The sequence below is a fragment of the Teleopsis dalmanni genome, chromosome 2 (genome assembly GCF_002237135.1).
Source record: "Teleopsis dalmanni isolate 2A chromosome 2, ASM223713v2, whole genome shotgun sequence".
Taxonomy (NCBI): Eukaryota; Metazoa; Arthropoda; class Insecta; order Diptera; family Diopsidae; genus Teleopsis; species Teleopsis dalmanni.
In genome coordinates, this window is record NC_051847.1 from 162,825,334 (window position 1) to 162,837,989 (window position 12,656).

Here is a 12,656-nt window from a genome sequence, read left to right on the forward strand (position 1 = left end):
TACTTTACTTTAGTGATAGAGTCTTGCTAGCCGGATAAATTATAATTATAAATTGTAATAACTGAATACGAGTATGATTATAATGCACACAAAAATGTATAGGAATAATTACTTAAAAATATATACTCGTAAATAATAAAAGCACTACATGGGAATCAAATGGTATTTAATATTTCAAATACTAAATTAGAATAATATTTCACTTACTGATATTCCTGTGGTGTCAACTTCCTTCGCTGATACTGCAATGTGCCCACTGGCACAGGCATTACGTTAATATAATTTCCGGTCCCACTTGAATTACTGCTGCAGTACCCACTCGTACTGCTCGCGCTACCACCAAAACCAGTTGCAGCATTGGTCCCTCTCTGATTAAGCAGGGATTTACTGTTGGCATTTCTTGCAAGCAATTCTTTACAACTAAAACCAGAAGACGAATGACTAGAGCCGCAAGCACCGATATATTCCTGGTTAGAATTACCGCCGCAACCAATTGACGACGATGTCGCTGAAGAAATCGATGATGTTGATGCTGTTGACTGCGCTGCATTGCGACAATAAAATTTATTTGGATCCATTTCCTATTTACCACTCTCTTCATTTAAAATTATTTTTTGTTCACCATCTTTTACGGTGTCCAAGAAGGTCTATTGACTCAATCAAGATATATTACCGTCCGTCCTGTCCTTTTTTCTTATATGAAACCGGTGTTTTACCACTGCTCTCTCACTGGTAAGTCAGACGCATATCACCAATGCTCTCTTTCATCAAAGTCTTTCACTTTTCCTTTTTAATTATTTTATCTATCCTTGTTTATTGCCTCATTGTGTTCCTGATACATGACCGAATGTATTAAAATTGGTTTTCAGTGTATTTAAGTTTTATGTTTATTGTTAAATCATATTTAATTGTTTATATGATTTATTTGCTCTTTAATAGGCACAATGTTCTTTTTCGCTTCATTTTGGCAGTTTCAAGAACACATTTGAATTATCTATGAAAAAAATGTATATATCTTTATTATTATAACCTAATTTTAGAATTATTTCAATATATAATTTAATATGAATTGAAGTTAATCCTATTAGCCCATTTATAATTCTATATCATTAATTTTATTTTAAGAATTTATACTTATAATAATTTTTATTTAAAATATATTGTATGTTTAAGTACATATCATTATAATTGAATGTGAACAAAGCTGGGCCCTATGCCCCACTAAGGGAAACGGACACTAAGAAGAAGTAGTATTTCCTGTGTTCTAAAGCTGCAATTTTTACTATTTTCAAGTGCCACTTTCAACTTATATTTGTATATATAACTCCGTAATAGTGTAAATTAATAATAATAATAGGGTAAATTAGTCAGATATTGGAAGGCCACCTGCGATAACAAAGATTGTCTAGCGGTGTGTTCAGCATTCTTCTTTCAATAATTACGCAGTCAGTGTCAGTGCTCATCACTGGCTACGAGAAGTTTCGGGAATCTTATTCCCGCATTCAAGTTTTGTTCTTATTTATTATATTTATTATGTGTCTTAAGATATAGCAGTGGATCATTTGTAATAGGCATTATTTGTGTTTGAGTGAGCTTTGGTGCACAAAACTGTCTGTGAACATATGATAATGATCCTTGAAATTTAGGATGTAAGACAGTTAAATAACCACAAGAACCTATTTTGAATTTTTTTCAACATATTGTTTTTATATCAAAACATAATATAATTGATATAAAAGATAATATACAATAATTAAAAATATTATTTCGCCTTTTGAAATTCCTACAGAATAACTTCTTAAATTAGATACCATCTAATGATAATTACCTGTTAGGTGGTCATACGTTTTAAGAATGTATGGAACTACATGCTATACTTCTAGCCATGTGATAAAATTTGGTGTTGGAATGCTTTCTGTTCATTGGAGTACATTTTAGGCTAAATTTTTTGTTTATTAACGAAGTTTAAGCTTATCTTAAAGCAAATAATATATTTATTGGAAAAATGTTATGCTACTAGAGCTACTATGAATTTAAATATAATTTTTAACAATATCGTAATGGGATGGATATCAATTGCTAAGATTCTTACTCTAATCTGAACTAATGTTGCACTTGGATAGTAGACAATCAGTTAGGGGCTCATTAATCTTTATATACTAGTGCGCTTACGAACCTTATACATACATATGTATAAGATATATAAACCTTATATACTATACTTATAATTATCGTAAATTGCATATTCCTTTTTCTGAAGGATTTTTCATATCACAGCCTAGAAACCACACCGGGTCTTAAGTTTTACTTGCCGATAAACATCTGATCTGAAATAACTCTACATTTGAATTTTTATATTAGAAAAATAAAAGATTGATTTATGATAGTGAAGAATTTTCAATAGTGCTGACGAGATTCCAAGAAGTCTACTATCAACAAAATGTAAACGATTTAATGTTTCAGTTAGTCCTTCAAAACATTACAAAAGTCTTACAAATATAAGTACTTTACATATTTTAAATAGTGTAGATCAATCCTACAACGAGTATACTATCCCAAAACTTATTTAAAAGTCGAAATATGTCACTCCAAATACGACAAGTTTCCAAGTTCTCTAACAAGCCATATGTTTCTAAATTAGGATAAAAAAAACACTGTGGATGAACTTAACACTAATAAATGTTAATAAAATAAAAAATATTTACAAAATATTTGACCAGATGAAAAATAAATCTTTTTTTTTTAATTCGTTTAAATGTGCATACCATAAAGGGCAACAATAGAAAAAAATAAAATTTTAATTAAGAACTAAAAAAAAATATATTAAGTTTTTTGTCTAGTAAATGGAATTAATTGCTGGATTAATCATTTCAATGTTATTCAACATTTCAATCAAGTGTGGGTAGATGCGAAATGCATATAGTCCATGCGTAACCCCTTCATTAATATTAGTACACTGTTTCAATATTTAACATGTTAATAGTATTTTGATTAATATATAATTAATATATAAATCCGTTTAAAAGGATTTATTGTAAAAAAAATAATTTCTCAACGTTAACAAAATACGAAATAAAAATTAGGCGACTGTTTTGCCTAATAAATAATTGAATTGAATCCCTGGTCATTACTTGAAAAAGAATAGAGGAAGGCGAATTAAAATATATAAATTATTCTTGAAAGGACAAAATTTTCTATTCCTATAAAAAAGTTCGGTAAAAACTAATAGCAGAAATTCTATTCACCTATAAAAGCACAATCACACTCTTTAATGCGTACTTTTTTATTAATTTATAATTTATAATAATAATGAGTTTTATAGTGTAACATATTATTTTTTGTAAAAAATTTTTACTTCTATTTATTTTATTTAAAAAAAAAATTATATATTCCACCAACACAATTTCATAGTGGAAACATTATTTTTTTTTTAAAGAAATAGTTATTTATTTTACTTTATGAAAAAAAATATTTATACTACCAACTAATTTAATAAATAATAATATACATACACTATATATAATATATATCATAATATATATCAAAAATAATATACACTACCAACAGCCTTTATAATTGGTAATAATAATATGTTTCATAGTGCAATATATTATTATTAATAAAAAAAATTTACTTTTGTTTATTTTATTTTAACAAAAATTATAAATTATTATATTATATATATATATATATATATATATATAATAATAATAATATATATATAATAATTATTTACACTACACAAAAGGCCTTTTTATGGTAATTAATATATTATAACATAATCTCATTTGTTCATGGCAACAGGTTATTTTTAATAAAGAAAAAGTTAGTTTTTGTGTTATTTATGTTTAATAAGAATTAATAGAATTCCGCTTCAGTATGTTATACACCTATACTAATTCGTACAATTTAATTTATTGAAAATAAGTTTATTTTTTATGTTATTTCTTTTATAAAAATATATACTACAAGGCCTTTTATTAATAAAATAATACATATATTTGTAAAGTGGACAAATATAAATAATATTATTATATTGTTTTATTTATTAAAATAAAAAAAATGTTCTTTAATTTTATTTTATAAATAATAATATATTTGATAGTGTAATACATTATTTTTTATAAAAAAAAAACTTTTTTTCTTTATTTTATTTTCGGAAAATAATAAGTATATTCTACCAATAAGCTTTATAATTGATAATGATAATATATTTCATAATGCAATATATTATTTTTAATAAAAAAATAATATATACCAAAAGCGTTTCTAATTAATAATAGTATATTTCGTAGTATAGTATATTATTTTTAATAAAAAAATTGTGTTTTATTTTATTTTATAAATAATTTATTCTACCAAGAGCCATTTATAGTGCAACATATTATTTTTTATAGAGAAAATGCTTTATTTTTATTTAATTTATTTTATAGAAAATAATATATATTGCTAACAACATTTATAATTAATAATAATATATTTTATATTATAATATATCATTTTTTATAAAAAAAATTGTTTAATTTATTTGAACTATTTTTTTAAAAAAAAAATAAAATTCTACCAACAGCCTTCATAATTCATAATAATAATAATAATAATAATAATGATAATATTTTTCATAGTGCAATATATTATTTTATATAAAAAAATTTTATTTTATAAATAATAATTTATCTGCCAAGAGCCTTTATAGTGTAATACATTATTTTTTATAAAAAGAGTTGTTAAATTTATTTATTTTATTTTGTAAAGAATAATATATACTACCAACAACCTTTATTATTGATAATAATAATATTTTTAATATTATTTTTTAAAACAAAAAATTTTCTTTTTCTTTATTTTATTTTTGAAAAATAATATATGCTACCAGCAGCCTTAATAATTCATAATAAAAATAATAATAATAATATTTTTCATAGTATAATAATTTTTTTTTTAAAAAATTTTGCTTTATTTTCTTTTAAAAATAATAGTATATTTTACCAAGAGCCTTTATTGTGCAATACATTATTTTTTATTTTTATAATATTTTATTTTAATTTATTTTATTTTATAAAAAATAATATACTACTAACAGCCTTTCTAATTAGAATCTTAAGATTATTTGGTTTAAATAATGTTTATATTTTGATATCTGGATGTATCTTGTGTGACATTGTTGTGACATATTAGTGTGTGTATATATCCACATATCCACACATATGTGTCACACACTTTCAACTCTATTGTAAATAAAAAAAATATTTAAACTTTATGCGATATCTCAGAGGTGTGTGTAGATTTTGATTTTCTCTAGAATTTCTAAAATAGCGTTACGGTCTGAAGGCAGTGGAAATGTGCTCCGCGTGCATTATTAAGTGAAAACCGAGAACCGCAGAACCTGAATTAAAAAATGTGCGTGTTTAGCTGTTGCCAGCGCATTTGTGGGTGGAGGGCAGTCAATATATATAAAATGGTTTAAGAGGCTTTCCCGCTACCCTACCAAAGTATTTATGTACATTTTCTTATGGTAACAGAAGCACACACACACACGCACACACACTACTTTCAAACACAAACAAATGCACGAGCTTAAGTTGCTCAATGATTTATTTTTATTTTTGTTTAGTTGCCACCTGATTTAGAGTTTAAATCAAAATGCAGTCAGAGGCTTTAGTTTTTGAAGGATTAAATATTGTTAATTGGAGAGTTTTTTCTAACTTCAATATTTGCAGCACTCATATTTGAAACATAGAATCGATTTATCTTAAGCAGAGGATGGCAACAGTTCTCACACACTAATTTTGCAATCCAATACTTTTGCACTGAAATAATACTTTGCTTTCGAAACTTTTCGTTTGTAATTTTGTAATTGAAGTGACACTGTAACACTGAACCTTAACATTTATAATATTGATATAGCACACATGGCTGTGAGTTCTTCAGCTTTTTATCTTAACTATTAACTATTTAAATGAGATTATTTAAATCCTTTTGTGTCAACTTCACACGCATTTAATGTGCAGTCACGATTTATTGGCCTTGTACACTTTTCTTCACTGTATTCCATCTTTCATTTTCTCTTTTCGATTTTTCATTCACTTCTTTATATATCCCAAGATATATTGTAATATGGCAGAAAATATTTTTGCATATTCATTCCTTTTCACATACCCTTTTATTTATATTTTATTCATAATTGTTATTAGGAAATTCCTCCAAAATATATCCATATAATTCTAATCAATACACATATTTACTTATGGGCCTCCCCCAAAAATTGGGTGGGACAACATCACGAACATAACTTCCGTTCCAACTAGAGATCCTTCTAACAACAAAACAAAAAGCCAGCTTTATGTGAAAAAATTATTAAACAACTTTGGGGCTTTCGAATTAAAGTATAGAATTTTTTCATAAGAAAATACACAATTTTAACAATTTTATATACCAAATAAATTTTTGTTTGAATACATTTTCACCACATCAATTCACAGCAACGAAATAACCGAACGTTCATCCAAGAAAATTCTTTGCACTTCGCTGCCGTCGTCCTCGTCACCCGTTCTTATTTTATATTTTCTAATAGAATTTCATCCGTTTATTTATTAAAAATGTACCCGTTTACCGTTACAATACTAACTTAACCGTTACTTTAAAATAGATTTTTCAGTATTTATTTTACAATAGTATTGTTTATTTAAAAGCAAAAGCAACTTATTTCTAAACGTGAAGACTATATAAAATGTTGACAAAATTTTTTCACTTTTGTCTGTACAATGTTGTTGGATTTTTATTTTACCTATTTTCTGTTGAAAGTACACCACGACGAGGACGAGGACAGCACGAACTTTTAGTACACAATTGTCAAAACAGCAGTAAAGTAGCAAAGCATTCACTTTTTTTCGCCTTCACCCAAATTCGCAAATTTACCCCACTCACACTTAGCCCACCATATAAGAGCCTTTCCATATACATACATTCAAAATAAACAAACACAATGAAACGTTTGTCCTCTCATCAATCGAATGTTCACTCAACATTCATGCGCATATCCTAGAAGTAAGGAACTATGTTTATTTTTTTAGTACTTTCTATTCAACATATGCAAATTTAGACCAAAAATATCCTTAACGGGTTCACTTTTTACAAAAGCTTAACAAAAACTTATTTAGCTTAATAGAATATATACTATCTATATATTATATTTACATATACTATATAATATATATACTATTTCTGTAATAAACTATATAAACTATAATAACTTTCGCAAAAGTTCAACAAAAATTTATTTAACTTAATAAAATATATACTATCTATATAGTACAAATACTATATAAATACTAAACATATACTATATATATCCTATATATATCCTACATATATACTATATACATTTATTTGGTTTAATATCATATATACTATCAATATAGTATATTTATATATACTATTACTATAATAGAAATATCGAAAACATATTCTAATCTGCATACAATCTTTTAATAATATCTGTGACCCAGAAAATAATCAATTATATTATGATCTATGGTAATAAGAGTATTTCCTGAAACTTGATAATCACTTGTATTATAATACTATCTAGAAATTTAGTTAAAGGAATATACCTCAATTTTTTAACCCAGAAATTAATTTTATATATTATTAACATAGCCATGCGTTCTGTTAAATACTTATTATTAATATAATATATAAATATTTTGTAAGTTATATAGGTTTATGCACATAAGTTAACCTGTAAGATTAGTCTTGAGAATTAAATACATTTAATACTTTTGTTTTTGAACTAAAATAATAAAAAATTAATATATTTAAAAAATACTGTTGGTATGTATATATCATATATGAAATTTTGATTCAGAAAATTTAATTAGTGGATTTTAATTTTTTTAACTAAATTTCTAGATAGATATCCTAAGTATCCCGAATCCATACAAAATTCAGTGTTATTATGTTTCTAGCTAAAAATAAAGACTATATTCAAAAATGTAGACACACAGAAAAGCGTCTATTATAATATTATGATCGTATATCGTAATTGAGGAGCAACAGACTTATCCATATAGGATTTTTCCACACAGATTCTTCATATATAATATGGAATGAAATAAAACCATGCAAGGTGCTTATGTTTATTACCCTAAAGCTAAACAAAAAGTAGTAATAATAAATACTATATTGAAATTTTATTAAAAAAATTTTCATATAAGTATATACTAATATATATTTTGAAGTAATAGTATTTTCTATAACACAGTCTCTCTTTAGTCGATATATTTACCAAAAAAGTTATCAATCACCCAAAAAGTTGGCTACCGGTGATCCAAAGGGAATCCACATAGGTCTATTGGCCCATTGTGCTACCGTATAATGAAAAAATTCGCGGTTTAAAACCACCTGGAACCTTGACAAAGCTTAAAATGCAATTCTTAAAGAAGTAGGCCCCTACTATTGCGTTACTGCCTTGCATGAGCTGGGCAAAGACAAAGGAGATGAGAGGCACTTTAACCGCCTTCCCCATACCTGCGATAGGTGTAATTAAAGGGGAAAATTCACTACTTTAGCATGGTAGTCGAATCTACAATGACCTGTAAGTAGACCTACCACAAGACTGGTAGCACTAAGGGATATCTCAATGAGAGATTGGATTTTGTTTTAGTGAAACGTGGCCAAATTGCACACAGATCATTGAGTCTTCCAATCTTTTATTAAAAAGTTCAGCACAGAAGAAACTCAATAACAAAGAGTTACTTTTACATTTCAACAATATTCTGAATAGGCCTCAGCCTAATGTCACCTGGGATGAACGACACCTTCCCTATGCAGCTTGAATTGTCCTACCTTAAATAAGATCAAAATATATTCTTGTGCTAAACTGTTACTTGTCACTTACAAATGGGTCAATTCTTAATGTATGCCGTAACTGTAAATCCACCTCCCTGAAGTGACCCATCTGTTTTCATTGAAGAGGTTAGCCCACATCCAATCAATTCTTGCTCTTAAACAATACCCTACCCTCTCACACTACCATTACCAACCCACAGCATCACCTATATACTAGTATTTGAAATTTCTTTCCTGTTGTCTGCTCGATAGATCTCCGTGGGTTAGTACAACAAGGTCTGCAATTTAATCTTTAAAAAACAAAACTTCTTACTTTAACAATACTTTACCGTTTAGAAAATTTTAAGGAAACTAATTTTTTTGTTGTTTTATATCAGCAGATAAATACATTGGCAAAAATATCAAAAAATATCAGTTTATAGTTTTGCCAATTTCTGCTCTCTGCTACAAATAGGTCCAAATAGATCCAAATATATATGACAACAAATCAATTATTTGCTTATATTATAAAATGCAACTAAAAAATTGATCCCATTAAAAAACTCTTATTTTTAGATATAAATTTGATTTTTTGTGATGAACACAGAAACACAAAATTATGGCTTAATAATTTTCCTATCGCATATGTGTAATATGTATTTGATAACTAATCAAATCTAATCAAATAAAATCCGATTTAAAGCCTTTATCTTAATTTAATATTTTCATGTTTAAATGTTTTTACTAACAATTATTTACGTGCAAATAAAGATCATAAGAATATCATAAGAATTCGTGCAATCGCCATAAGTAATATAAATAATCATTTATTTTTTTTTAAATATTTAATTATTGTTTAACTATGTCATTTTAAAATGTGACCTCACTTTACAATTTTATATACAATTTATTTATTATTTTAAAAACATAACGAATATTTACTTTTTAAATTTTTGAAGCTGCGGAGCTGACAGTTTCACCTTGCCGGGTATATTTCTTGCCAAAGCTTCTTCTCTGATACTCTTCAGTAGATCTTTTTCTCTAATTGTACAACTTTTTTCTTTTGAAAACATGGTAAGTGATGTCTTTGCAGCTCGTCCACGTTTGCCAGTGCCAGGAGTAAGTTTCACTTTATATCTGAAATATAAAAGAATTCAATTAAAAATGTTTCAATATTTCGTATGTAAGATTTTACTTATAATTTTGTAAAGCTTGATACGGGGCAACTACTGGTACAGCAAATAATAATTCATCTTCATCAGCTGGGACTCCTGTTAGTGAGTCAAGTATCTCAGTATCCACACCTCCAGAAACCTCCTCACTTTCATCAATATCTACAGCCACCTTTTGTTCCACATTGTAGTGTGGTTGTTTTGGTTTAAGTGTAACAACATTTTGTACCAATTTTTGTTCAAGAGCAGCCACTTTTTCTTTACCAGATGACTTCAAAATTTGCATACGTAATTCACGTTCTTCATCATCTTGATCCTTGTATTTAGCTTTAATTTTCTTTAGTTTTCCCTTTTGTCCACGTTTCATATGTGAAGGATTCTTTGATTGATTTTCAACAGAGTTTTGTTGCTGTAACTGAAGTTCATTTTGTGTTTTACGTGCTTTCTCTTCTTTTCGTTTCTTTGAGTTTTGTTGCAACTTTCTACGTGAAGGTGCAGCTGGTATTATTGTTGCTTCTTCAATGGCTGATAGAAGATTATCGGTAACAATTTTCAATTCTGCATCATTATTGGACTCTGTTATCGATTCAGATCGAACTGTAATCTTGCCTGTGTCATGCTCTATCTTAACTTCTGTATCAGGAAAGTTAACTTCAGATTCAGAATCTGAAGTTTCTTCTTTGACCTGTGCATTCTCATCATTTTCTAGTTCTATTTCGATGTTAGATGCATTTCTATTCTCTTCCTCGTTTTCAATAGCTAGCTGTTTTAAGTGCTCTTCCATATCTATTTGATTTTCATCTTCAAAACTACGTACTTTGCGATCTCCACGATGTTTCTCTATAAAACTATCTTCCAGTTTGAACAATAAACTTAAACCCATTATTAAATGGCAGGACGGAAGGAAATTTTTCTTTCCACGTATCATAAAACTACCAGTGCCTAAATATTCGCCCGTCGGTGCTGTCTTACTAACTTGGTCACTATGCACCCAATAGGCATTCGTTACAACTTTTGCATCCCAAGCAACACTATAACAAATAGCCATAGTTCCAGCTTCCAACAACGTTTTTGGTGGCACCGTAGTTGTACTGCTATTGTTTCGAATGACTACACTTGAGGCTCCTTGAATTTCAGCATGCACATATATATCTGATGAACGCATATATCTGTTAAAATGAAATATTTTGAGTTTAACGATACATAAAAAACTAGTTTTACTTCATTTTATAGATATATATACCTTTTTACAATAAGCTCATTTTGTTGAGCATCCCTACCACCTATAACTAAATAATTTTCCGAACTTATAAACCAATAGAATTTCTCAAACCAGTAAACCTTGCGTACTTTAGAAATAGTTGATATAGTACGCACATCTTTTAGAGTTTGTTGTGTTTTTCTTTCCGCATTTTTCAAGGCTTTTTCTGAGGCATCGATAGTCTTCTGTTCTTTTTGCGCCGCATTACGTTTTTGATCATAATACTTACGCGCGTTTGCCCATGCAGACAAAGCTAAATCAACATCTACAACTAGAGATTGTGTTGAACCAACAGCCTCGCTTTCGGAGTCAGAGTCATTTTCAGCAGTTTGGTAGGGATCAGATAGAGTTAAAGAAATATGATTCACTTCTAATTTGAGCTGTTTAATTGCTGACGCAACTGGATCACCGTTTGCTTGCGCTGCTTTAACTAATTCATGTATATCCTGCCACGACATTTGCCTTGCGAGTGATGACCTAATAGCCAAAATAGCGTTATCAACTAAGCTTTGATTATTTGTAATAAGTTCCGCTTTTTGTTTATCTACTTCTTGTACTTTCGTTAACTCCTCTAAACGTTTGGCGTGATCCTTTTTAACATTAGACAATTTCTTTAAGGCTTCACGCTCTTGTTGCAAAGTCTTCAAGTCAATTTTTTGACCTTCCATTTTAGAATAGAATTCATCTACAGCTAACATAAACGTATTAAATGAAGCCATCGGTTGTCCTTCATACTGGGCAAACAAATATGGATGGTATTCAATATTTTGATAGAAATGTTCAACATTAGCTGCGTCGCTTGAAGGTTTTTCTTCTGCTTTTTGTATTATATAACCCTTCGATGGCTCAGTGCGACCGTCACTTAACAGTTTATACATATCCTAATAAAATTACTTATTAATATTAGTCTTAAATAAAAACCATATGAGACCTACTTTTAGTGCTTCCATCAATGTGGGAATATCAGTGTCCATTTCGAAAGGCCTTGTTGCAACTTTAGACATTTCTTTCTTTTTTTGTTTACGTCCTTTTTTACTGCCCTCTAATTGTTCAGTAGCTCCATCTCCATCCTCATTTTTATTAAAGTTAACAACACAGTTATCCAATTTGTGTTTCACTAATATATGATCAATAACTGCAGGTCCACAATCAACTAAAGGCATAAGTACTCTGCGCAAATTTTCTCCATAAGGTGTTTGATTTAACGCTTCACGCAATTCCTCTTCAGTTGGTAGATTACTAGCTTCTTTAGCACGATTTGTTGGGTACTTTTCTCGAACCGCAAATCGTACTTCTTCACCCTCATAATGGGGTCTAAGTATATAAAGTATAGTAAGTTCGTGGTCCGTAAGTATTATATTGCCCCTATCATAGAGTTCTAAAATTATGTGATA

At 28.2% G+C, this 12,656-nt stretch overlaps 2 protein-coding genes across 2 annotated transcripts in view; both read right to left on the reverse strand.

The window, feature by feature from the left end:
- Nucleotides 1-203: 203 nt before the first annotated feature.
- Nucleotides 204-6,620, reverse strand: LOC119676065. The gene is made up of 2 exons (XM_038087293.1): nucleotides 6,437-6,620; nucleotides 204-994 (listed from the first exon to the last, which is right to left on the reverse strand). Exon 2 carries the CDS (start codon nucleotides 576-578, stop codon nucleotides 204-206), a length of 375 nt encoding a protein of 124 aa, XP_037943221.1. The 5' UTR covers nucleotides 579-994; nucleotides 6,437-6,620.
- A 3,048-nt stretch (nucleotides 6,621-9,668) lies between these two features.
- LOC119676066 (nuclear export mediator factor NEMF homolog) overlaps nucleotides 9,669-12,656 on the reverse strand; it is a 4,610-nt gene continuing 1,622 nt past the window's right edge. Inside the window, exons 2-5 of the mRNA XM_038087294.1 lie at nucleotides 12,198-12,652; nucleotides 11,245-12,143; nucleotides 10,025-11,170; nucleotides 9,669-9,966 (exon numbers count right to left, since the gene is read on the reverse strand). Of these exons, the coding sequence (XP_037943222.1) occupies nucleotides 9,768-9,966; nucleotides 10,025-11,170; nucleotides 11,245-12,143; nucleotides 12,198-12,652 (2,699 nt within the window). The 3' untranslated portion in view covers nucleotides 9,669-9,767. The remainder of the gene's footprint in view (nucleotides 9,967-10,024; nucleotides 11,171-11,244; nucleotides 12,144-12,197; nucleotides 12,653-12,656) is intronic.